At 44.8% G+C, this 27,009-nt stretch overlaps 1 protein-coding gene across 11 annotated transcripts in view; it reads left to right on the top strand.

The window, feature by feature from the left end:
* Positions 1–27,009, top strand: part of FNIP2 (folliculin interacting protein 2) — a 128,118-nt gene that overhangs the window by 67,941 nt on the left and 33,168 nt on the right. For 7 of the 11 annotated variants that reach the window (XM_061384306.1, XM_061384313.1, XM_061384312.1 and 4 more), the window contains 6 exons: positions 915–986; positions 3,514–3,614; positions 3,779–3,868; positions 5,786–5,857; positions 20,295–20,424; positions 26,611–26,812. In XM_061384306.1, the coding sequence (XP_061240290.1) occupies positions 915–986; positions 3,514–3,614; positions 3,779–3,868; positions 5,786–5,857; positions 20,295–20,424; positions 26,611–26,812 (667 nt within the window). Of the gene's footprint in view, positions 1–914; positions 987–3,513; positions 3,615–3,778; positions 3,869–5,785; positions 5,858–16,048; positions 17,110–20,294; positions 20,425–26,610; positions 26,813–27,009 lie in introns of those variants that run through there. The other 4 variants (XM_061384310.1, XM_061384309.1, XM_061384307.1 and 1 more) reach the window with 3 other exon arrangements.

The following is a 27,009-nucleotide window of genomic DNA, read 5'->3' as shown; positions in this document are numbered from 1 at the left end:
AAACGTGCTTAAAAAAAACTTACATTGTTAAACAATAGACTGTCATCTGATGTTGTTAGCACTTGATATTTTTTATGCATCTTTAACAGTTAAAATAGACTTTTCCTACATAACTCTTACTTTGAATCAGCTTAGCAGAACAAAATCCTAAGCTTTAACTAAGTACTGTAAGTGAAAAATGCATACCAAAGTCTTCTATCTGCTAGGTTAGTAGCAGCAACACTTTCTATCAGAATTATTCAAATATTTTAAGTTTTTCAAAATCTCATAAATTTTCCATTTTCAGATTAAAATTTTAGTCATGACTTTTTCCTTTTACTGAGGTACATATTTTTTTCTTATTTTTAAAAAAATAATTGAATGAATGGCAAGTTTATTTCTGTTTCCAGGGAATGGTGTCTAGAATAAAAACTTCTGCAAAAAACAAAATGCTTCTCCATTAAAGAATATGTCCATTGTCTGCATGTCAGAACAGAATTTAGCTTGCTTGAGGCACAAGCTATATGATTTATGACAGAAAGCCTTTCCCCATTCTGCATGTCTAACCTTCTGTCTGTTCATCCTGTGCCATGTGACAGATGAAAAATGTAACCTGAGAGAAAACAAACTTCTACTTTGAAAGATTCCTGCTAAGCGAAGTTTGTTCATCTGAAATACTTGCTCCCAAGGAAAGTGACCCCCAGAAATGTCTCCATGTCTCTCTTCTAGGGTTTTAACATCCTTGGGATTTTAAAATGATAAAATTAGAAAAAAAAATCTAGGCACCCCACTGATACAGTGATTTGAAAAATACATGTCTCATTCTTTGTCAAATAAAATATAGAAATGAATAAGAGCTTCAGAAAAAGTAGAAATAAAAGCAAGCAAACAAAAAAGCATCTCTTCCTGCTCTGTTCTTTTGTCTTTTCCTCCAGTTCTCCTCCACAGCTGATGGTTAGTAAAGTCTTCTCTGCCAGGATGGGCAGTTTCTGTGGGAGTACAAACAAGTAAGTGTGGGGTGTCCCCCCACCCCAGTGTTCCAAGTGGCTGTTTTGGGGTGTGCCCCCACCCTCCACTGTTCCAAGTGGCTGTTTCTGCGGTATGCCCCCACCCCTGCTGTTGCAAGTCGCTGTTTCTGGGGTGTGCCCCCCACCTCCCATTGTTCCAAATGGCTGTTTCTGGGGTGTCCCCCACCCCCCACTGTTCCAAGTGGCTGTTTCTGGGCTGTCCCCCCTCCACCCCCCATTGTTCCAAGTGGCTGTTTCTGGATCGAGTCACTCCTTGTGACTCTTTTTGAGATGTGAAGCAGGACGAGTCCCCATTAACACAGGGTTTTCAAGGTGGCCGTTGTCCAGTACACAGTGAGTGTGAAAAGGCCCTGGACCTTAACAGTTGGCCATGAAGACAGATCTGTCTGTACATATATTTGGGGTCTCTACCTGTTACGCTCTGTTCCTACTGCCAGACACCAAGTTTTCATTTCCTGCAAAATGAAATGTGAAGGGGAAAAAAGGAGGGACTGCAGTAATGAGTGGCCAATGTTATTTTATCCCCAGTATTATTTTATCTTAAAGTCTTATCAGGACTTTTCCCTGGTGGTCCAGTAGTTAAGATTTTGCCTTCCAATGCAGGGCGTGCAGGTTCAATCCCTGGTCAGCAGCGAGCTGGGACCCCGCATGCCTCATAGCCAAAGAACCAAAAACGTTGTACAAAAGCAGTGTTGTAACAAATTCAATAAAGACTTTAAAAATGGCCCACATTAAAAAAGATCTTAAAGCCTTGTCTGTTAAAGAAATGAGGCACAGGGTGAGTGTGCCAGGCCGAGAGGCCCCTGAACGGCAGGAGGGGTTGTCTGTGCTCACTGTCTCAGCCATCTGTGCCACCTCTGCAGCTGGTGCGGGCTCAGGTCAGGCAGTGTTTTGATTTTTGCTCCTGAGTTCCTCCGCCAACTCTTAATTTTGCTCTTCTATGTAGACTATTTCAGTGTCTAACTTAACTCTTACCTTGGCACATTTGTTCATGTATTTTGAATTTTCCAAGCAGAAATATCTTATATAATTCTATTTTTGAATGAAATAACAAAACATTTGTTATACTTGGGTAAGTTTGAAAGAAATGTTTGTTATAAATTAAAGGGGTATTCTTCAGGGTCAGATAAAGGCTGTATTTTTTTTACGGTCTTTGGAAATTAAAAGTATGTTTCTCTGCAAATTTGGGTGCCTTTGAGTAAGTCTGCTTACTTTTCAGCCCAGTAAAGAATTTATATTTTTGAGCGTTTTAAGACTGGATTGTCAGGACTTAAGCGTAGGAATCAGAGAAGGCAATGGCACCTCACTCCAGTACTCCTGCCCGGAAAATCCCATGGACAGAAGAGCCTGGTAGGCTGCAGTCCATGAGGTCACTAAGAGTCGGACATGACTGAGCGACTTCACTTTCACTTTTCACTTTCATGCATTGGAGAAGGAAATGGCAATCCAGTCCAGTGTTCTTGCCTGGAGAATCCCAGGGACAGGGGAACCTGGTGGGCTGCCGTCTGTGGGGTCGCACAGAGTCGCACTTCAGTCGCACGACTGAAGTGACTTAGCAGCAGTAGGAGCAAGCATAGGAATTAATGTTTCTTTTTTGGTGAGATATTCTTTTTCAGATCTTTGCTACTACCTGAGCATTTATTATACTAACTCCCTCAATAAAATATTGAGCTTAGATTTAAGTAAAAATGATTTTTGCCTCATTATGCTATATTATCCTCAAAATCTTTTTTATTTCACTTCTTAGTAAATACAATAAATTATTAAAATCTGCTTCTCTCACACGTATGTTGTTGTGTTAGTCACTCAGTCATATCTGAGTCTTTGTGATCCCAAAGACTGTAGCCCATTAGGCTTATCTGTCCATAGAATTCTCCAGGCAGGAATACTGGAGTGGGTTGCCATTCCCTTCTCCAGGGTATCTTCCCAACCCAGGGATAGAACCTGGGTTTTCTTCATTGTAGACAGATTCTTTACCATCTGAGCCACCAGGGAAGCCCTCTCACATGTTTATTTATGAGTAATTCTAACTTTTTAGAAGTTGTGGAATCAGACTCCTATAAAAATCATAATTTCCGTTATATGGTCCTCCTGAAAAAGGTTGCCAAATTTCTCATGGATGTTAACTAAGAGTTAAAATGAATTTCATTTTGAAGGTTTATGTAAAATTACCCTTGAAATAAGTAGCATTAGCCTTGGTCTTAGTCACCAAAACAAGATTTTAGAGTTTCTTATTCCCCTTTATATAATGTGAAATTGTATATTTGGATTGTAAATGTTTGGAATGTGTCATTTAGTTTTAAAGGTTTAACTACCTCCCAGAACCTTTCTTGTCTTCCAACAAATTCCCCTGAAGATTAATTCCCTCCAGTAGATGCGAGACTTTATTAATTTATAAAGAAAAATCTGACCAACTGGTGGATTGTCTTGTACCTGAGAGTCTGTTAGCAAACAGCTGTATTCATCTCTTGATGTTTCTCTCCCTTCCATCCCCTTCTGGACTTAGCTTGCAAGACAGCTTCGAATACATCAACCAAGATCCTAACCTGGGGAAACTGAACACAAATCAGAATAACCTGGGTCCCTGTCGGACCGGAAGTAACCTAGGTAACCTCCGCCGCGTAGTTGGGTCTTGCTTTCTGGGCGCCCCCCCGCTGCGGGTGTGCGTTTTGCTTTCTTTGAGTTTGCGGTGTTGTTTTGTTCTGGCAGTATCTTTAATCTGTGTTTATTCTGTGTGTGCCTTGTCCGCCCCCGTGTCGTCTCCGCCGCAGGTGCGCTGCAGGGATGCGGCGGCAAGCTGCCCCCAGGGGCGGCCGAGGGAGGACCTCTCCGGCTCAGCCGCAGCGCCTCTTTCTTTGCAGGTTTGTGTGGAATGCTGCGCACGGTGTGACCCACACACACTAATAAATCCTGGGCAGGTTCTTGGAAACAAATCCTGTTTGGCACCTCTCTAGAAATCCAAGGGGCTCTTGAGATAATTAGTTCCAAATGCTGCCAAGTTCCCCATGTTCTGAAACTTCCACCCGTGAACCCCTATTGTAAAGTCTCTGTAATACCCCAGTGTAAGCTGATTTTGATCCAAAATGAGCCCTTCATATTTCTAAGAGGATAATCTGATCTTCTTCAGCCTCTTCTGCTGCTGTGAACTGTCTCTCTTTACTGTGGCATCTTTAGTCCATTTTTCACCTGCATCCTTAGCTGCACAGTCTTTTCAAAAGTCACTCTAACAACAGCATGGAAGACCAACCTCACTCATTTTCTCTCTGTCTCTGTGGCAAGAGAGAGAGCTCAAATGCATTTTCCAGCTTCTTTACAGGTGTAATTGTCTGCATCTCTCTGGGTAGGTACACTCTGAGCAGAGCCTGGTCTTCTAGCTGAGGCTGTCTGCTATCTGTGTAGGCTGGCATGATTAACAAGTGTGGAAGTCTTCACTGCTAACTTGAAAGGTTGTGTTTATGGCAAATGGTATGCTTCATTCCATTTTTCTTTGTAGCCTAAAATATGCTAGGCCCCCTAGTTAACTGACAGACACTCTCCTACCTACTTCAAAATGAGGATAACATGTTTGTTTATACACTCTCCTTAAAATTGCAAAAATAAACATGCTTCACAAAATAGCTGGCAAATATACCACTCAGGCAGGGCAACCTTGTGCACTATAAAGCTAACTGTAGCCACATGTCAGCTACCTTCTAGCTCAATAAGGAAATAGTTAAGACTGATCTGAAGCTTTCCTAGAAGTCTGTAATCCTTGATAGAGTGTTTTCTTTTTTTGTTCGTTTTTTTGGAGTTTTGTTGTCTTACAGTGTAGTGCTAGTTTCTACTGTACAGCGAAGTGAACAGCTTTACGTATACACGTATCACCTCTTTTCTGGATTCCCTTCCCATTTAGGTCACCACAGAGCACTGAGTAGAGTTCCTTGTGTATACATAGGTTCTCATTAGTTATCTATTTTACTGCTGATACTGTGTATAAAATAGAGTGTTTTCTAAGCAAGTCTACAATAATTCTGAATCTCGGTATATATGGAAAAGAGGTGGAGAAAAAATTGTTGAAAATAAATACGTGTTTTCTATCTACCAAGAGAATGGGTTATAAAACAGAAACATTTTTCAAATTTATGAAATGGTTTTCACGTAGTTCTCTAGGTGGCCTATAGTTGTTACTAAAACTGATTATAAAGCATTTTGAAATTTCTTAATATTTTGAAGTACATTCTAATATATTGAAAATACTTAAATGCTATTTAAAATCTACTAATGAGGAAAATGCCTCAAAGTATCCACTGCAGGATGCAGTTCATTGTATCAAGTGCCCACATAGTTTATGATTCAGTTAGAGGTGAGTATGGGATAAGTGTCTGTGCTGCCGTAGGACAGGCACCTGATCCTGCCTCCCCCACCTGCCCTGCTCCTCTCCCCTCTTCCCCCCCCCCCACTCTCCTCCTCCCCTCTCTTTTCCGCCCCCTCTCCTTCCCTCCACCTCCCCTTCTTTTCTCCTGCTCCCCCCGCCCCCACCTCCTCTCTGCTCTTCCCCCCTCTTCCTCATCCCACCCCTTCCTCACCCTTTCTCCTACCGCCCTCCTCCCCCCTACTCTCCCCTCCCCCATCTCTTCCTCACCCCTCTCCTCTTCCTCCCCCATCTCTGTCTTTGCTGCACTGAATTCTGCTTTCTCGTTCCTCTCTATGTACACTTACGCTGGTCCTCACTAGCCATCATAAAAATGAGTGCAGTTGATTTGAACAGTCCACTGACCAGGTTTCCTTGCCTCCCACAGCACACAGCACCCCGGTTGATATGCCGAGCAGAGGACAGAACGAAGACAGGGACAGCGGCATCGCCCGGTCAGGTACGTGCGTGTCTCCTCTTGTTTGGCATCGCCCTTGGGGTGAGCACTCTGAGCTCTGGGCCTTCAGGGGTAGTGTCCAGGCATGATGTGCACCAGGATGAGCCCTGGCAGTGAACGCGCACTGAGAAGTGTCCCTCTAAAAAGAGAGATGCCTCCTTGAGCCAGTGGTCCTTGCTTGCTGAGTGCTGAGGGTCAGATCAGGGGAGGGACAGTGTCTGTGGGTGTCACTCTGACCATGAGCGTGGCAGGGCTGCCTGCTGACCCATTCACTCCTTCTGTCCTGGAGACATACTGCTCTAGATTTTATCTTCTGTGCCTTTTCTTATGATGTCAGGCTGTTAGTGACCAGAGTGTTTGGCCTCCTTAATCAGTAGAAATTGACAAGAGACCAGACACAGAATTCAAACAAGGCTTTATTGGGCCCCCACTGCAGCAGGGGTAGCGAGAACAAGTAACAGGTGCCCTAGCTTGCTCCCGGCGGAGAAGGCAATGGCATCCCACTTCAGTACTTTTGCCAGGAAAATCCCATGGACAGAGGAGCCTGGTAGGCTGCAGTCCATGGGGTTGCTAGGAGTCAGACATAACTGAGTGACTTCACTTTCACTTTTCACTTTCTTGCATTGGAGAAGGAAATGGCAACCCACTCCAGTGTTCTTGCCTGGAGAATCCCAGGGACAGGGGAGCCTGGTGGGCTGCCGTCTATGGGGTCGCACAGAGTCCGACACGACTGAAGCAACTTAGCAGCAGCAGCAGCAGCAGCTTGCTCCCGGAGAGGAGAGGGGAGTGAGCTGAGCTGGTTCCCTACACGGGGTGAGCGTAGGAGTGCGTCCAGGGATCAGGCTGGAGGGGTGGCGTAGGTGGTCGGCCCACCCCTAGATGGTGGTGTGTGCAGAGGGCATGCACAGTACCCTGCTTTTACTCCCAACACTCTGCTTTTGTTCCTGGATCTTCAGAAGTTGTAGTTAGAGTCTTTGGTTTTTTTGTGTCTTTAACTTGCCCCAGCTGCACATGCATGCAGTTATTTTTAGTCCCTTTTAGTTTCTTGGTATCTGCTGAGACATTTGTCCAGGCCCACGCACTATAGCAAAGGGTCCTGGGTCGCAGCCTGTCTCAAAGCCTTAAACTTTCTCAAGACTGCTTTTAAGATCTCTTGGTTTCTGCTCTTATACCTGATTCTGCTTTTGACTTTGATTTGTGGTTCAGATCAGAGATAGATTCCTTGCAGTGAAAGAAGGGTGGTGAGTGAATGATGTGGAATTGGAGGGTTCGGGGGTGTGTGGGTGGTGCCCGCTGCAGGCTTGGGGCACCTACTGCAGCCGGTTGGCCCTCACCTCATTGTGCTGAGCCTGGGCTGGGCTTGCTGCCTTAAGTCATTTCTGTTTCCCTCCAGTCCCTTCCATGTGGTACCTAGCCCTTCACCCTGCTCGGCATATAGCTCTGTTCCCAAGTTGTTAAGTGAAATGGAGTTTGTGACAGAGTCCACCTGTTTGGTTAATATATGTCACGTGATGAAAAGTACACAACATTCTGTGTATGATTGGTTTCAGTGAGTTGATTGACTTTGGGTTTCCTGATCCCGTCTTAGGTAAACTTGGTCAGAGGTGTAATTGCCATTAGTTGGACCTGTGTTGTTTTCATTTGTAGCAGTTTTTACACAAATGTAAAACCTGGGATATGCTGCTTATGGCGTGGTAAGAGGATCATCTGACTTTGTGTTCCGTGGTGCTTGGGATGATCTCCATCTGTACGGGGTGTGGTCAGCATCCACGCTGCAGGAGGGCCTTTGAGTCACACCCATCCATCAGCCACTGGAGGCTGAGAGTGTGCGGTGTGACGGTCTTAGTGTCCCAGAGCCCAGCCCCTGAAGCCTCTCCAGTCAGGCTTGGCTGGGGCTGGCTCTGTCTTGGTCAAGTCTCCAGGAATAAAGAAGCAGGAACCACAGTAGAAGCAAGGCCATGCTCCAAACCAGTTGCTGCCTTAGCAGCTCATAGAATTTGGTGTGTTTGTCTTTATGTGGTGAACACCCAGGTGGCACTAGTGGTAAAGAACCCACCTGCCAGTGCAGGAGATGTCAGCGACACGGGTTCAATCCCTGGATCAGGAAGATTCCTTGGAGGAAGGCATGGCAACCCGCTCTAGTATTCTTGCCTGGAGAACCCCATGGACAGAGAAGTGTGGGCAGTCCATAGTGTTGCAAAGAGTCGGACACAACTGAAGTGACTTAACATGTTTGTGTGCACACCTTTGTGTAGTGAACACTCTTTACCCAAAGATGACTAGTATTTGACTGAGTCCCACTCTGAGCCCTGAGATCACAAGGTTCCCACTGTAACTTTCTCTTACGTGTCTGTTTCTGCTCCTTCTTGTTCCAGAAAAGACTAGAGAGACTGGAGGGAGCTGGTGCCAACAGAAAGTTGGCACCTTAGGCGGAAGTTTGGGTGTTCCTGGGTAGCTTCTCGGTTTATCATGTGTTTGGTATGAAGGTTCACGTTGTGCACATCAGAATCCCCATAGGTTTGGTAGTTCTCTGACTCTAAATCACGCCTTAGATGAGTCTTTTTTGGCCTCCGAGAAGCAGGAACGTTGAGAGGCTGAGTGTGCATTGAAGTGAAAGGTCCATAGCAGCCGCATCTGGGTGTTTTCTCGGGAGGAGGAGGCAGATGTGAATCTGGTGCAAATGTGAACTCTGACTTCCCTGGTGGCTCAGCTCGTGAACGAGGCACCTCTCCTTTGAGGCTCCCAGCGTCCTGTTGCAGGGATGGCAGACGTGGGGCTGCATGGGGCCCCGATGGGCCTTCTGCTTCCCTTCCTCCTGGGAGCCGCTTCAAAGTCATTGGGTGCTCCCGGGGCAGGTCTCCCTCCACTGAGGCCTCTTGTGCTCCCCAGGCCTCTGCTCCTCACCACCCATGCTGTGTGGGACCAAGTGCTCATCCTGAAGCAGAGCAGGGACTCCCAGAGTTTGACTTGAATCAGCAAGAGAAGACGTAAAAAATTAATGACATTGTTTATTCTCTTTTTCCTATAATTTGTAACTTCCTGTCTTACTGGTTGAGAGATGGGGAAAATATTTTTTAATAGATTTTTATTTTTTAGAACAGTTGTAGATTTGCAGAGCAGTTGAGATGATAGTAGGGAGCGTCTGTGTACCTTGCACAAGCCTCCCTGTTAGTAACATCTTGGTTAATAAGATGGCGTGTTTATTAACAGTTGTCGTGTCCGCTTGGCTCCACTCTCCTCTGGGAGTTTCTCAGACTTTGTTTTGGTGACCTTGATGGTTTCAAGAACTAGCAGTCAGGTATTGCATAGAATGCCAGTTGTTAGAATTTGTTTGATGTTTCTCACGTGACTAGACTGGGGTTCTGGGTTTTAGGAAGAAAGAAAACAGAGGTAAAATGTCTTTTTTTTCTTTTTAAATGTCATTTAAAAAAAAAAATTTTTTTTGGCTGTGCCGGCAGTTAGTTGCGGCACTCAGGATCTTTGATCTATGTTGCTTTGTGTTCCGTGTATATCCGTGGCTCTGTACATACTGCTGTCTGTGGTGCCTGCGCCTGTGTTCAGTTAAACGTGTGAGTTGGTGCTGGTTTCTCTGTTACCCATTATCCATGAGCATGGGGACCATCCCACCCTCCCCACCTGGCTTATCCGCAGACAGCGAGACACCCAGCTTCCCTGCCTGCCCTGCATTTAGGTGACGGATTCATTGCAGTCCACACACACCGGCGTCTGAGAGCTTAACCTGCCCTCCTTGGGAAACGCCTTTTTACACTAGAGTGCAGTGCTTGTGTGCAGCTTCTCTGACCTTGATGTCCACTCATGTCTAAGGTTCCCAAGGCCAACACCTTGGAAACGTGGGGAATATCTGCAGCTGCACAGGCAGCAGAAGCTCCGAGATCACAGCTGACACTGGCTCATCCTCACGATGAACTGGCTTTCTAACGGCTGCCCCAAACTCTGAACATCACACACCACACCTGAAGAAAAGAGGCCTCTTTTTTTTTTTTTTTCTTTTTAAATCATCCTCTATAGAGAGGAACCTGATCTGGAATGAGGGGTCTGAGAAGACTAGGTACAGATCCCCGGCGGAAGGTCGCCAGGAGTCTGTGCACCCCCTGCAGGCCGAGGTCACAGGAGGAGCGGGTCTGCACACGGACCACACACTCGTTGTGCGCAGTGTGCCCTGGGAGCGCAAAGCGCCGTCTGGGTTTCACCTCCGGGAGGGTCCCCTGTTGTTAAAGACCTCACTCATTCTGCTGGTTTCCACAGTTGGGCCAGCTAGGCACAGTTGAGCTTAAGAGGAGGGCTTGGAAGGATAGCGCTGATTCGGGCTCGACTCTATTCTGCAGCTGGGGCAGAGCTCAGCTTCCTCAGTTCTTTGTGCTTCTCATATTTCAGGCCAGACCCTTGGTGTGCTCCCAGAATAGATGTTTCTCTTCACAAATCTGTCAGTTCTTTCACATTACCTCTTTCCTTTCTACACTTGTATTCATCTATACCTGTTTAAGAAAAATTAGAATCAACAAGTAATGCACACTGCAGGCAAAACTACAAGAGATCTAAGAATATTTCTGAGAAAAGATATGTGCTACTGTCAAGGAGAAATTTTATTTTATTTTATTTTATTTTATTTTTTTCTTCCAATTTTATTTTATTTTTAAACTTTACATAATTGTATTAGTTTTGCCAAATATCAAAATGAATCTGCCACAGGTATACATGTGTTCCCCATCCCGAACCCTCCTCCCTCCTCCCTCCCCATACCATCCCTCTGGGCCGTCCCAGTGCACCAGCCCCAAGCATCCAGCATCATGCATCGAACCTGGACTGGCAACTCGTTTCCTACATGATATTTTACATGTTTCATTGCCATTCTCCCAAATCTTCCCACCCTCTCCCTCTCCCACAGAGTCCATAAGACTGTTCTATACATCAGTGTCTCTTTTGCTGTCTCGTACACAGGGTTATTGTTACCATCTTTCTAAATTCCATATATATGCGTTAGTATACTGTATTTATGTTTTTCCTTCTGGCTTACTTCACTCTGTATAATAGGCTCCAGTTTCATCCACCTCATTAGAACTGATTCAAATGTATTCTTTTTAATGGCTGAGTAATACTCCATTGTGTATATGTACCACAGCTTTCTTATCCATTCATCTGCTGATGGACATCTAGGTTGCTTCCATGTCTTGGCTATTATAAACAGTGCTGCGATGAACATTGGGGTACACGTGTCTCTTTCCTTCTGGTTTCCTCAGTGTGTATGCCCAGCAGTGGGATTGCTGGATCATAAGGCAGTTCTATTTCCAGTTTTTTAAGGAATCTCCACACTGTTCTCCATAGTGGCTGTACTAGTTTGCATTCCCACCAACAGTGTAAGAGGGTTCCCTTTTCTCCACACCCTCTCCAGCATTTATTATTTGTAGACTTTTGGATCGCAGCCATTCTGACTGGTGTGAAATGGTACCTCATAGTGGTTTTGATTTGCATTTCTCTGATAATGAGTGATGTTGAGCATCTTTTCATGTGTTTGTTAGCCATCTGTATGTCTTCTTTGGAGAAATGTCTATTTAGTTCTTTGGCCCATTTTTTGATTGGGTCGTTTATTTTTCTGGAGTTGAGCTGTAGGAGTTGCTTGTATATTTTTGAGATTAGTTGTTTGTCAGTTGCTTCATTTGCTATTATTTTCTCCCATTCTGAAGGCTGTCTTTTCACCTTGCTAATAGTTTCCTTTGATGTGCAGAAGCTTTTAAGGTTAATTAGGTCCCATTTGTTTATTTTTGCTTTTATTTCCAATATTCTGGGAGGTGGGTCATAGAGGATCCTGCTGTGATGTATGTCGGAGAGTGTTTTGCCTATGTTCTCCTCTAGGAGTTTTATAGTTTCTGGTCTTACGTTTAGATCTTTAATCCATTTTGAGTTTATTTTTGTGTATGGTGTTAGAAAGTGTTCTAGTTTCATTCTTTTACAAGTGGTTGACCAGATTTCCCAGCACCACTTGTTAAAGAGATTGTCTTTAATCCATTGTATATTCTTGCCTCAAGGAGAAATTTTAAAATCGTTGTTAGAGGAATGCATATATATTATCTGGAGAGAGAGATCGAGTTCCACAAATAAATATGTAAAGTCAGTGTAATTTCAATTAAAATCCCTTGTGAAGTTGGGCAAAATCACTTTTATTTGTGTGGAAGAACAAAGGACCAACCTCTACAAATCCTTTGTAGATTCGTTCTTAGAGTTCAGACTATGGCTACAAAGACATGGGTAAGTTACATAACTTGGCGTATAAATGTAGAGAGTGAGTAGGTCACCAGGGCTAGGCTAGAATTTATATCCTAGATGAGGGATTAAAATGTAAGGTGTTTTTGGTCGAATATTTTTCATGCTAAAGAGAAATGAGCTATGAAGCCAAGAAAGGACAGCAGCAAACTTAAAAGCTCATGACTAAGTGAAAGAAGGCAGTCACGAAAGGCTGATGTGATGGTGTGCTATTGTAAGAATCACCGTGTGACATCGTGGAAATGACAAAGCGATGGAGACAGGAAAGAGATGGTGGTTGTCAGGGCTTGGGTGGGGGTAGATGGGGGGAGGACAGTGAACCTATGCTGTGTGGTGCTGTAGTGGTGGGCGCATGTCATGATCCGTCCAGACAGCGTGGGATATGTACCCAGGAGTGAACCCCCGTGAAGCTCTGGACTCTGGGTGGTCAGTCATAGCAGACATGCCCTCTGGTGGGGATGCTGCTCTTGGGGAAGGCTGTGCATGTGAGCACCTGTGCATACTCTGCACCTGCCACTCCCGTTTTGTGGTGAACCTGAAACTGCTCTAAAAATGCAGTCTGTTTTTCTTTTCTTTTTCTTTCTTTTTTCGGCCACACTGTATGGCGTGTGGGAATTTAGATCCCTGACCAGGGATGGCATCCATGTTCCCTGCAGTGAACCTCTGGACCACTAGGGAAGTCCCCTGAAGTCTGTTTTTAAAAATTGGTATGTTTTGAAATCTTGATGAGAAGAACATTGTCTTTTCATTCAGGGGGTTTTAAAGAAATTTTATTAAAACTGAAAAGTTACCTGTGGTGCTTTTGAGGACTGTATGTAGTCTTAAAGTAATTCTATGGTTTGGGAGCTAAATGTGTTTTAATCAGAATTTGATTTGCCAATTAACTTGTTTGGTTTATTAAAAAAGACGTCTTCCTATCAGACAATAATTGACCTTTTAAGTACTTCAACTCTTCTGTGATTAGAAACACAACTGCTGAACTTTAAAGAACTTTATATTTTTCAAGTGTTTAATAAGCAGAAACTCTTAAGAGAAGTACTGTTAGTGTTACAGTCAACAAAAGCTGTTGTCGTGTACTGTTTTAGTTGTAGTACCCTCTGTATCAAACTGAGAGAAAGGGTTCAGGCTCAGAGCCACACTGCTACCATCACCGTCACCACCATCACCACCTCCAACATCACCACCATCATCACCACCACCACCGCCACCACCACCATCATCACCACCACCGCCGCTGCCACCATCACCACCACCACCGCTGCCATCATCACCACCATCACCTCCACCACCATCACCATTACCACCACCACCATCATCACTTCCACCATCAAAGTGAAAGTGTTAGTCACTAAGTCGTGTCTGACTCTTTTTGACCCCATGGGCTATAGCCTACCAGGCTCCTCTGTCCATGGGTTTCTCCAGGCAAAAATACTGGAGTGGATTGCCATTCCTTTCTCCGGGGGATCTGCCTGACCCAGGAATCGAACCTGCATCTGCTACGTTGCAGGCAGATTCTTTACCATCTGAGCCACTAGGCTTCCCTGTCAAACATAAAAAAGACTTAAAATGAAGAGGTGGGGAGAAAATCCTTATGCTCTCTATACAGTTTTGACCATAGGAAGCTTTTTAACAAATTCAGGTTTTGAACTCTCTAGAAATTTTTTTTCTAATGTTTTGGGTCTGCTGTGCTTGTTGATTGAGACAGACATCATGAAGCAACTTTTCTTGAGAATCTTATGCACCAGATGTTTTTGTTGGATGTGAGGAGAGATCAGTAATCAAGTAGACATGTAGTTTATATTCAATAGAGAAGACACAGAGAAAGACAATAAAATGTAGGCAGGCTTCAGTCACCACCAGAGTGCTTGCTCAAGGAATGCCTCTCCTGGAAGCTGAAGTCTCAGTTGACTCAAGCACCTTGCTAACTTGCTTGGTGAAGACCAGAGCAGAGAACATGTTAGACTCTGGGGGCCGCTGGGGCAGAGCCCAGGGTTGGGAACAGGCTTTGCAAGTTTGTGTGTGGGCAGCATAAAGACTGCTATGTACTGGGAACAGAGGGAGGCTGGACGCAGTGAGGGTAGAGTCTGCAAGCTGAGCTTGAAGAGAAAATAGAGGTCTGGTCACATTAGCCTGTTGTAGGACTGGAAAAGGTCAGTTTTCATTGCGATCCCAAAGAAAGGCAATGCCAAAGAATGCTCAAACTATCGCACACTTGCACTCATCTCACACGCTAGTAAAGTAGTGCTCAAAATTCTCCAAGCCAGGCTTCAGCAATATGTGAACCGTGAACTTCCAGATGTTCAAGCTGGTTTTAGAAAAGGCAGAGAAACAAGAGATCAAATTGCCAGCATCCACTGGACCATTGAAAAAGCAGGAGAGTTCCAGAAAAACATCTATTTCTGCTTTATTGACTATGCCAAAGCCTTTGACTGTGTGGATCACAATAAACTGTGGAAAATTCTGAAAGAGATGGGAATACCAGACCACCTGACCTGCCTCTTGAGAAATCTGTATGCAGGTCAGGAAGCAACAGTTAGAACTGGACATGGAACAACAGACTGGTTCCAAATAGGAAAAGGAGTACGTCAAGGCTGTATATTGTCACCCTGCTTATTTAACTTCTGTGCAGAGTACATCATGAGAAACGCTGGACTGGAAGAAGCACAAGCTGAATTCAAGATTGCCGGGAGAAATATCAATAACCTCAGATATGCAGATGACCCCACCCTTATAGCAGAAAGTAAAGAAGAACTAAAGAGCCTCTTGATGAAAGTGAAAGAGGAGAATGAAAAAGGCTTAAAACTCAACATTCAGAAAACGAAGATCATGGCATCCGGTCCCATCACTTCATGGCAAATAGATGGGGAAACAGTGGAAACAGTGGCTGACTTTATTTTTCCGGTCTCCAAAATCACTGCAGATGGTGATTGCAGGCATGAAATTAAAAGACGCTTACTCCTTGGAAGGAAAGTTATGACTAACCTAGACAGCATATTAAAAAGCAGAGACATTACTTTGCCGTCTACTCAAAGCTATGGTTTTTCCAGTGGTCATGTATGGATGTGAGAGTTGGACCATAAAGAAAGCTGAGCACCCAAGAATTGATGCTTTTGAACTGTGGTTTTGGAGAAAAGTCCAAGACTCCCTTGGACTGCAAGAAGACCAAAGCAGTCAATCTAAAAGGAAAGTAGCCCTGAATATTTATTGGAAGGACTGATGCTGAAGCTGAAACTCCAACACTTTGGCCACCTGATGCGAAGAGCTGACTCATTGGAAAAGTGTCTGATGTGGGGAAAGATTGAGGGCAGGAGGAGAAGGGGATGACAGAGGATGAGATGGTTGGATGGCATCACCGACTCAATGGACATGGGTTTGGGTGGACTCCGGGAGTTGGTGATAGACAGGGAGGCCTGGCGTGCTACGGTTCATGGGGTCGCAAAGAGTTGGACATGACTGAGCAACTGAACTGAACTGAGTTTTGGCACGAGTGTGTCCGTAAACAAAGACACCTCATCTGTTCTGTCCAAGCTGTGCAAGAGTTGGAGGACTTGGGGCTTCTGCGGGTTCCTCCGCCCAGGTGTCTCCTGCCAGTGAGGGCTATCTGGCAAGTCCAAACCTGCACTCTAGACCCAGATGTTTGCTGCAGTCCTGCCTCTGCACTGTCCCAGGTGTGCTGTCAGGTCGGAGAGCACATGACTCCATTTTGCAGCAGCATCAACCAGCCAAACTCACAGTTCTTCCCATTGGAGGAATCGTAGCAGCTTCTGAGTGTTTGAGTTTGCATTTCCTTTTCCAATGTTGAGTTTGCCCCTGTGGACTCACCACATTCTGGTTGTGTTTTGTAATTCCTTGGGGATTTTTGCTTGCTGCTGCTTTTCCCATGAAGAGTAAGCTCCCCTAGGGCAGAGACCCATGAAGAGTAAGCTCCCCTAGGGCAGAGACCCAGCTACTGAGTCACGCTGACTGCTCCATCCCCAGTAGCCTGAATCCTGCCTGACATATAGGAGATGTTCAGTGGATCCTTGAATGGTGGGGGGAACATGTTCCCCATATATACGAGGAGGAGTACATACAGATTTTTAAGAGACACACTCAGATGATCTAGTCATTTTCCTGGGGAACATCTGATAACGCCCTTTCCATGACTGGCTCTTGCTGGGTTTTAGGTTTAGTTGAGATGTACCATTTTCACAAGGGTGTTCTTGGACCACTGACTGGAGAATAAACCTTTGTCCTGGTTTCGTAAAGAAAATCATGTGAACTTAGCACTCTCTGTTATCATCTTGTTTATTTACTCCATGCATGCAGGCTTGTTAAGGACAGAGCTTGTTAAGAACTTTCTGTGCTGTAACTTTCTGCCTCAGGCCCAGGTAGTGCCAGGAACTTAGTAGGTGCTCAGTCAAAGTTGAGCAAATGGAATTAAGAGTTTCAGGGTGTTGTCACTTTGAATCCAGATTTTGTCAGATTATCAATACAGTAAGCTCTCCAAATAGCAGACGTATTTCCAGATAAAGCTGAATCCTTATCTTGAACAAAACAGGTCAAGAAGAGCCAGCAGTTGACATTTTTAAGCCTATAGATGTATTCTTTTTTCTTATCGCTAATTTCTGTAGGAATACATAGACACTTATTTAAGAGCCCTCCTCTGTCAGGGGGTGGGGATGCAAGCATAAATTGTTTTCTTATTCATGTGCAAAACTCCAAAAATCTTTGCAGTCTGTGTGCATTAGCATTTGTGCTAATTATAAAAGTATTCTAAAAAGAAGAACGATACTAAAAATATTAAGAAGTGTCAGACATAGCACTTTTAAAGCTGAAGCTGAGGCTGTGAATAATTTAACTGAAAGTCGCACGTTTTACAACCGAGGCACCAACTTGTGGAGCTGACAGGAAGCATGGTGTGGGCTGGGACCTACCCTATGGAACTCCTGTGCAGAAGCTCTTTGGTGTCCTGGAGATGCCAGGCCCACAGTGAAGTGAGTGAACTAGCCGGGGAAGCCCACTCTGCCCTGGGGATGGGGACAAGCGCCTCAGCAGCATCCAGGCTGCACTCCCTTGTAGACCATGGCCCAGCCCATAGCCACACGTACTAAATGGGGATTGAATCCATCCTTTTCTCATGAAAATGGCAATAGGCTACAAGGTAAAATGAGGCCTGTTCTTGTGTCTGAGAGTTGTCGCTGTATCATTTGCTAAAACGTATGATTGACTACGGGCTTCCCAGGTGGCATTAGTGGTAAAGACTCCGCCTGCCGATGCAGGAGACCCAGGAGATGCAGGTTTGATCCCTGGGTTGGAAAGATCCCCTGGAGGAGGGCATGGCAACTCACTCCAGTATTCTTGCCTGGAGAATCCCATGGACAGAGGAGCCTGGTGGGCTACAGTCCATGGGGTCGCACAGAGTTGGATATGACTGAAACAATGCAGCATGCACGCATGATTGACTACATACACTACAGTACTTTTGCATAAAAGTCCTCCTATGTGATATCAAAATGCATTTTTAAAATACTTATTTTATTTATTTGGCTGTGTTGGTAATTGTGGCACTCGAGATTTTTTTTTTTTTTAAGTTGTGGCACATGGAATCATGAGTTGCAGCATGTGAACTCTTAGTTGTGGCCTGTAGAATCTAGTTCCCTCACCAGGGATTGAATCTGGGCCCTCTGCATTGGGAACACAGAGTCTTAGCCACTGGGCCACCAGGGAAGCCCCCAGAATATTTTTCAGGAAATGTTGGAGAACGCTCAGCCAGCCTTTAGCTTATGTTTTTATTACAATTATTATTCCGCATTCTATAGTACGGATAAAGGGAACATCCTCCTTGGTTTTTTTATTTTAATTTTTTGCTTTTCTTTTTCATGTCTCTATTACAAGTTCTCAGTTCGTTTCACAATTAACTATTCAGAAGTAATGACCTTTTAGTAGTACTCTGAAATGTCTTACCTGGCCCACCTTTTCTAAGAATTGTCAGAGAGTGAGTAGGTAACATTTACTGTATGGGCACTGGCTGAGTGTTTTACATGTATTGATTTGTTTAATCCTCACAGGAACTGTGTGAAATAGGTCAGTGGTTTTTAAAGCTTTCTTTTGTCTGCCACCCACACTAATGCATTTCACATCATGATCCAGTAACAAACATCTTTATATATGACAAACAAAAGTGTCATAAATTAGTGTTAACACTGCCCTCTATTTCCATTCATACTTCTCTTTTAAAATACCGGTTTTGATCTGCTAAATAATTTATAACCCACTAGCAGGTTGCAGCTCTCACGAAACATACTGAGGTGTGCTCCTTTACTGCTCCTGTTTTATGGATGAGACAGCTGACAGGTTAAGTGAACCACCCACGTGTCCCAGACAGTGAGCCACAGAGCTGGGATTTGAAGAAGGGCCTGGGTCTTACTCCTCCTCTACTGAGCAGAAGAATCTTGCAGCTGTAGGACTTCCAGAGGGTTTCCCAGGTGGTACAGTCGTAAAGAACCTGCCTGCTAATGCAGGAGACGCAGGAGACTTGGGTTTGATTCTTGGGTCAGGAACATCCATGGAGGAGGGTATAGCAACCCACTCCAGTGTTCTTGCCTGGAGAATCCCGTGGACAGAGGAGCCTGACGGGCTACAGTCCATGGGGTCACAGAGAGTCAACACAACTGAGCACACAGCATGAGCATGACTTCCAGAAGACAGTGTCCTTAGCTCATCCCATCCTGCTTTTGTGACAGGGTAGGGACAAGTATTTATAATGCGAGTGCTGCATCTCAATGGTGTCCTCCACCTGCCAAGAAGATGATGTGCTCAGCATAAGACCAGGCACCCTGAGATTTGGAAATAGGGAACCAGGATCTTCTGGATCTTATAGGGGATTTTAAGAACTTGGGAGTGGAGCAGACATGTCTAATTAGGATTTTTTTCATTAAGTAGTATTCTGTTACTTTGAGGAAGAACTCTATCTCCCTTCAAAATTCTCAACAGAATTACCTACTCACTGATACTTGAAATGGGGATTTGAATTTGGAGGTGTAAGTCCAGCCTCAAGGCTGAAACCAGGCCAGCCTCACCTGGCAGCACTTCAGTGCAGAGGTGCCATACGTTCAGCAAACCTGTGTTAATTGTCCGTTGTGTCCCAGGCACATCCTGGATACAAGGGATCCACAGATGAATAAGCTCTACCTTCCCTGTGCATGCGGACTGAATCAGAAGAAGAGCGTCTCATGGATGCTCACAGCACCTCTGCTGTGGACAAGGAAGCCTAGATTGTTAGCCTCACACCCTTGTGGCTGGGGGTTCTCTGGTCTTGCAGCCGTCAGCTCCATGCAGGGCCACCACGCGCTGCACAGCGCTTGGCACATTGCAGATGCTTGCCGGGCAGCCAGGCAACCCTTGCAGGATTTCAGAACTCACGCTGGGGACTCAGCGTATTTCCATCTGCCTGTGAAAGTAGAAATAAAAACATGATGGCTCACGTGGAGAAGCTGCCTTCCAGTGGTGTCCACGAGCATGGTATACTGCGCTTAGTGAAGTCAGTACCTGTGTCTGAAAACGTCTACTGGCTGCCTGTCACATTCCATCCCCTTCTCTACCTGACCCAGTAACTTGGGGAGGTAAAAGGAGAAAAAGTCTGCCTTCTCCAGCATTCCAACCCCACATGCACATATTCCTCTTTCACAGCAAGGGAGTGGCAGTGGGCATAGCATTTTAGGGCTGGGGGTGCAGGAGAGGCAGTGCTGTGTGGAGAAACTACCTTTCTGCCTGGATTTCACCTCTAAATAGAGTGAAGAAGCAGTCAAAAGAGGTTAATGTGTGTGAGTAAACGCTGTGTAGGGCATTGGTTACCCGGCAGCAATAGCAATAGTTCTGTGGAACACTGTATCAGAAATCTTCAGTTTGCACTCTGAGTGGATGAGTAATAATTGTTTGCATTTGTAAGTGAGGTCTGGTCATGGATGCAAGGCTCTGTCTGTGGCCCCTGTTCCTTTTGACTTGTTTCCCCTTTTATGGGATATTTTCTCACAGTACAGAAGTCCTAGGGAGGCTGGTCTCCCCCTGCTGGGTGTGGCCTGTAGAACCACAACAGTTAGGATCCTGGGCTTGTGCTTTTTGTGTAGGTTCATGCAGGCTCCTTGAGTTCAGCTCTCACTTTCCAGTCTTCTTCTTGCAGCCTCCCTGAGCAGCCTTCTGATCACACCGTTCCCGTCTCCAAGCTCCTCCACTTCCTCGTCCAGCAGCTACCAGCGCCGCTGGCTTCGGAGCCAGACCACAAGCTTGGAAAATGGCATCATCCCCAGGAGGTAAGCTGGGTCCCCCTTGCTGCAAGGGGCACCCAGGTGGGCAGCTAGGGGGTGCCCCCAGACACCGCGTTCACCTGCCATTCCTGGGAAAGTGTGGAAGCTTTCCACTCAGCTTCGGCTCAGCCTGGAAGTTTACAAGTTGAGGGTCCAGGAAAGACACTGGGAATATCTGGGTAGATCTGTGTTGATTTAAAGTGAGTACATTCTCTGTTTGTACTGGCTCCCCTCCGGGAGTAGCTTGTGTAAGTGAGAAGGCTGGAATAAATCTTGGCTTATGGTGACATAGTATGGTCTTTGAAAATATATGAACCCAAGAATGGTAACATACACTTTTTTTTTTTTTTTGGTAAAACTTAAATTCTTAAACAGTCATGAGTTTGATTATGAATAGAGATGGTACCAAGATATCCTTTGCCTTTATTTCAGTTGGTTTCAGATCTAAAGTTTAGTTACATTGCAAAATGTACATTTTTGACTTATGATGATGTTACATCAATAGCTTCCAATCTCTTCTTCATAAAACCCACAACTTAAAAGGGAATGAAGATGGTTGTCCCTATAAAATCCAGACGACAGTCGGTTGACTTAGTAAGTTGAGTTGTGAGTAGCATGTATAGGGTTTGTGAGGGAGTGAAGAGTCAGCTGCACAACTGCATTTCAGAAGTTCGTGAAATCGCACAGGTAATTAATGGTATAAAGAAGATAAATGCTTAGAGAGGGTAGAGTGTTTGGAGCTTGGGAGAGAGAGGCAGCATTCTGGAGGTCCTGGGGCTTGGGGAACCTTCATGGAAGTGGTCCTGAAAGAACCAGAGATGGGGGGCTGAGACATGTAGAGGGCGTCAGGATGCCGGCACCCTCTTCTCCCAAAATTAACATCACGTGTTAATGTTTCTTTTTAAAAAATTATGCTCCAGGCATTTTGAGAACAACCTATAAAATGAGTGTAAGGCTTTTCCATTAAAAGTATTTTACTTTCAGGACTTTCCTGATGGTTCAGCAGTTAAGATTGCTCACTCCCAATGCAAGGGACCTGGGTTCAATCCCTGGTCAGGGAACTAGATCCTACATGCTGCAACTAAGTCTCAGCACAGCCAAATAAATAAATATATTAAAAATATTTTACTTTCAAAATATAATAGGAATAATAGTGATCCATGACTATTAACATAAACTTATAAATTGTAAAAAAAAGTTTGGATGCAGTCATTTTATATAATCAGTAGTAATACTTCATATGATATCTTGACTCAAGATTTTTCTGGCTCACTTTTCTGCAGATTCATTTGTTTAGGTCATCAGAATTTGTATGTCAGTTGGCATAATTGAAAGCGGTGTTAGCTGCTCCTTTCAAATGCCAAGATGGCAGATAATTTTTGATAATTTTTTTATTTTGGGAAAGCTCATTTTGTTTATTGTAACAGTTACTGGAATTGTATAGATCATAACAACATTGAGATAAATTTTTAATAAACTTTAAAAATATAAATTTTAGTATGTCTAGATAAGATTATTCTTATGGAGAAGTTTTGCTAAAGATGTTATTCTTCACACATATCCATTTTGTATGTCTGAATTCAGTTTTAAATGTAAATTTATACAAGATTATTTTAATGTTTCCTCTGCCAATTCCTGCAACTTATGGAGGTCTTACAAGAAATTAGAAGTGTCTTTGTGCATTGCATGTAATTCAGAATGCCTGTTTATGCATTCTATACTATGTTGTCAATTATATGGAAAATTAATTTTAAAATAGACTTCCTTATTAATAATTTCATCATCTAAAGCTTCATCTAGAAAGTAATGGGTATTTTCTATCCAGTGAAACAAGCTCTACACTTGATTTCTATTTCTGTGCTTGTATTTGCTTGGCAATGTTGCTGCAGTTTTCAAAATGAGAGATTAAAAACTCTTTGAAGAACTCTAGTAACTCCCTGATATATTAATACTTTACTGCATTGTCCACTGTAGGCTCTTCTTTGTGATAATTTACTGCCCTGGGGCTCAAGACAAAGAGCTGAGTATTTTTGTAGACCCCACAAGGGTGGGCTCTGATGATAGACAGACAAGCTGCCTCCACTATGTCTCGCCCAAGCCCTTTCCCTCTCCCACAGCCGTGACCTCTGCTGCCACCACCTGGGATCTGCTGGCCCAGGTCCCAGCCTTGCCACCTGGGGCCTCATGGCACCTGGGTTCTGGCGTGTGGGTATGTGCCTGCCCCCAGGCTGACTGCCCAGCGTCCAAGTTCCCCGTGTGCTCAGCTGCCTGGCATCTGTGTGCGTGCCCGTGTGCATGCGTCATCACCCCATCAGACTTCACTTAGAGAGCACAAGTTAAAGGTGACCCAGTTAGGGATCAAGATCGTACCCACTGAATATTACCTCAAGCTTCTTCTGAGAGCAGCCCTGTGAGGGGGCACAGCCTGGGCTGGCCCTGGGCTTGTCCTGTCTGACACCCAGGATGGAAGGGCTGCAGGGACTCAGCACCTATCACTGCCTGTGAAGATCCTTCAGTTACAGGGGTGTCGCCCATCTCCGTTGTGGCAGCAACCTTGTGGGAGTGGGGATTAGTCTCTGACTCTGGACCAGAGAACAGTGAATGCCAGAGATGTGATTGCTTCTGCTCTGAGGGAAAAGTCACAGCAAAGACTTCATTCCAGAGAGAGTTCAGGGTGGCCAGGGAGGATCTTCACAGTCCATAGTGTTGGTTGCTCGTGGACACCCACACCTCGGGGCCCTGCCATCCCACCCGGGGAGCTTTGGTGCCTGGAGACAGGGCAGACAGAGTCGGGGGCAGTTTACCAGCTGATGCAGAGGGGTGTGGGAGAGAGGCTGCAGAGATTTCCCTGCTTAGTGGGGCTGTTGAAACCCTGAAGAAGCAGCTGTAATGTGCCAGAAAGGCTGCTGACTTGAATTATAAAACGAGTAACCAGAGTTGCTGATGAGATGTTCTTTGACCTATAGAAATGGTGATTTCATATATTCCAGTGTAATCCACAGATTCAGTGTAAGTTCAGATGACATAAGCAGTTAGGCTAAGCAGTCCTGAGATCAGCTACGGGTCACTGAGATGTACTTAAATAGTAGAGTTTTGGCTTCATTTAGGTTCTTGAAGTATTCATAACGTATGTAAATGCTGTTCATAAGTGTCAACAAAGTTCTATTTGGTTTTTTTAATAAGAAAAATTCAGTGTGTAGCTTGGCCTTCCCTTGACTTGAAGGCCTGTCAGCTGTGTGATTGCTCCCCACCCCTCCCCTCAGTGCTTCAGCTGGGTGACCCCAGCATATGGATCAGACGTGGGGCCAGAGCCCTGGGCATTCCCAGTGTCCAAGCAGTGAGCCAGGGCCAGCAGACAGAAGCCCTGGGCTCTAATTGCAGCGTGGTCACTGAAAACCTTTCTGTTCTGAAGCAAGTCAGTTACTCTGCCTCAGTTTCCATGTTTGCAAAATGGACTGTATCTCACCTAGTGCCCTGACGGTAAAGCTATGGTAAAGTATTTGTGTGCATAGTTAAATGTTGAAAAACACTTTGAAGCATGCTGTCATGTAGGTTGATCTTAAAAGCATATTTACAGTAATACTCAGCCATAAAAAGAAAGGAATGTGAGTTAGTTGTAGTGAGGTGGATGAACCAAGAGCCTGTTATACAGAGTGAAGCAAGTCAGAAAGAGAAAAACAAATATCATAAATATCATATATTAATGCGTACATATGGAATCTAGAAAAATAGTACTGATGAACCTGTTTATAGGGAAGAAATGGAGATGCAGAGGCAGAGAACAGACTTGTGAGCGTAGCAGGGGAAGGAGCGGGTAGGACAAGCTGAGAAAGCAGCACGTGTGAAATAGCTAGTGGAGAGCTGCTGTGTAATGTGACGCAGGGAGCTTAGCCTTGCGCTCTGTGCTTACCTACAGGGCTGGGATAGAGAGGGAGGGAGTCTCAAGAGGGAGGGGATATGTATATCATTATGACTGATTCGAGTCGTCGTATGGCAGAAACCAACACAACATTGTAAAGCAATTTTCCTCCAATTAAAAAAAAATGATCCCAAGCTTAAAAAAAGTATATTTGTAAATACCACATGGCCTGATTTATTCCCGTTTGCGTGGCCAATCCAAGACTACTACAGACTGAAGGAAACTCAGCTGCTTTAGAGTTCAGGGGAGCAAGTGAGAGCCAACACGCTGTTAGAGCTGCGGGTGATTCTCAGAAATTCAGCAGGTGGCACCGTCTGCTGTGCTGACTGGAGTTGGTTACTGTTTTCAGGGTGGAACTAGAGCTGACTCAGACATCTGAAGAGAGCTCGATGGTCACTGCAATTTGATTATTAGAGACCACATTGACCAAGACATGCAGACTGATGTAGGCATTCTTACTTTTGCAAAAAGGAGGGAAGTAGGAGATGACAAAGAAGAAAGGGTTGCAAGAAGGGATTGGTGTAACATAAGCTCAGAATTTCCTCTACAGAATACAAATAAACTGGTGCAGAGAATCAAAGTTATTGGACAGGTACTGTGGAAAAAAGAGGGAGCATTGTATGAAATTAAGTAAAATCGTAAGAGCGCCTCAACAGTTTCTTTCTGCCAAGCAAATAATTAGGATCTAGGGGTTTCTCAGAGAAAGCAGTTGCTGGTTTATTTCAATGCTTAACATTTACAAGAGCACTGGGAGACCGTGTCCTTCCCCTGGCGTGTCTGTGAGTGAAGTCTTTTACTGATGTATCAGCCACATCAGTGACATGGTCCTCTGAGGTCTGAACACGATGCCTGTCTCCTTTCCTTTTTTATCTCATTTTAAAAGAGATAGCTTTCTTGACCATAAAACTTCTGATGTGTGTATGTTTTTAAAATGTGGGTATGTTCGAAATCTCCTGTGAGTAGAGCACTAAATAACAAGTTAAAGACCGGGAATGAGGCTGCCTGCCTTGAGTTCTGCCAGCAGACGTGGCCATCGGGGTGTAGTTTGTAGTAAGGGACGTGAAGGAGGCAGCGTCCTCCTGTGCTTAGCAATAGACGAAGCTGAACACTAGGGTCAATGAGAAAGATTTACTGCAAAACCTACCTTGTGCCATGCTAGGCTCTTTCATTTGCAGTGTGATGTCACTTGCTTCGGGACTAAAGGTGGCGCTAGTGGTAAAGAACCCGCCTGCCAGTGCAGGAGACATAGATGTGGGTTCTATCCCTGGGTCAGGAAGATCCCCTGGAGCAGGAAGATCCCCTGGAGCAGCGCATGGCTACCCACTGCAGTATTCTCACCTGGAGAATCCCATGGACAGAGGAGCCTGGTGGGCTACAGTCCATAGCTTCGCAAAGAGTTGTACATAACTGAAGCAACTTAGCATGAATGCACATCCTTTGCTTTGGTGTGTTTTTTTTTAATAGAAAAAAAAACAAAATAATTTTAAAAATCTTTCACTCTTGCTGTTAGCAGCTACATGGTCATATGCTGGTTTTTCAGAATAAAGGAGAGACCTGGATTGGCTGTATTTGTGAGGTTCATCACTTACAACAAATTGAATACGTATTCAGTTTGTTGGCTTCGTGCTTCTCTCATCCTAGAAGCAGAGTCTTTGCACAGAACGTTAAGTTGGTCCAGGTGCTGACTATAGTAGAAAAGAGGGGGCTCTTTCTTCTTGGAGGGTTTCCCGGAGAATGTTCAAGGTCACGTGGCTTAGTCTCAGCATTTAGAGGAGTAACTTCATCTAATAGTTTTAGTAACCTTGGGAAGGCAAGCCGTGGCTGCTAGTAAATGTCCAAACCCGATGTCCTGGTCACACAGTGGACTGCAGCGGACCTTCCCTTTCAGAGAGTCTCATCTACCGGCATCTATCAGCTAAAACTGAGAGCCTGTGTTTTGAGCCAACAGATGTTTCACACCCCTTCCAAAATACCACCAGTCTGATGTAACACAGTTCAAGGGAAAAGGACTAAGTGTCTAATAAGAGGGCACTTAAAATTACTTTCAGTTCTCACTGAAGTTTCTTTTCATGTTAGGATAACACTGAGTATCAAGTAGAGGTTTTCATTTTCACAATAGAATCTGATGGAGGAGGACGGCTTAGCAGGGGATGTGCTCTGAGTGAGGACCACATGCCCTGGTAGGCTGTCAGGGTGTCACCCTGGCTTCATGGCTCATTTTCACTGTGGTCCACTGACGGCAGGGCGACCCCTCAAACCCCTTCTCCTTCCAGGTCAATGGATGAGACGTTCAGCTTGGCTGAAGAAACCTGCAGTTCCAACCCGGCCATAGTCCGGAGGAAGAAGATTGCCATAAGCATCATCTTTTCACTGTGCGAGAAGGAAGAGGCACAGAGGAATTTCCAGGACTTCTTTTTTTCTCATTTCCCCCTGTTTGAATCTCACATGAACAGGCTGAAGAGTGCCATTGAAAAGGTACTGAAAGTACAGTACGTGGCCCCACAGGGCTGTAAGGGCGGCGGGCTCTCTCTACTGGATCGCTTTCCCGGGGCACGTGGATTGGCGGCAGCAGTGGTAGACAGATCCATAGGCACACTGATGCCAGTCAGCAGGTGCTCACTGCTTTGGGAAAGGGAATTACTGCCTCCCATGTGGGCTGTAACTTTGTCTCA

Source organism: Bos javanicus, chromosome 17 (genome assembly GCF_032452875.1).
Source record: "Bos javanicus breed banteng chromosome 17, ARS-OSU_banteng_1.0, whole genome shotgun sequence".
NCBI lineage: Eukaryota > Metazoa > Chordata > Mammalia > Artiodactyla > Bovidae > Bos > Bos javanicus.
Note: the sequence above shows the minus strand (reverse complement) of the source record. Positions and strands in the feature narration are given on the sequence as shown.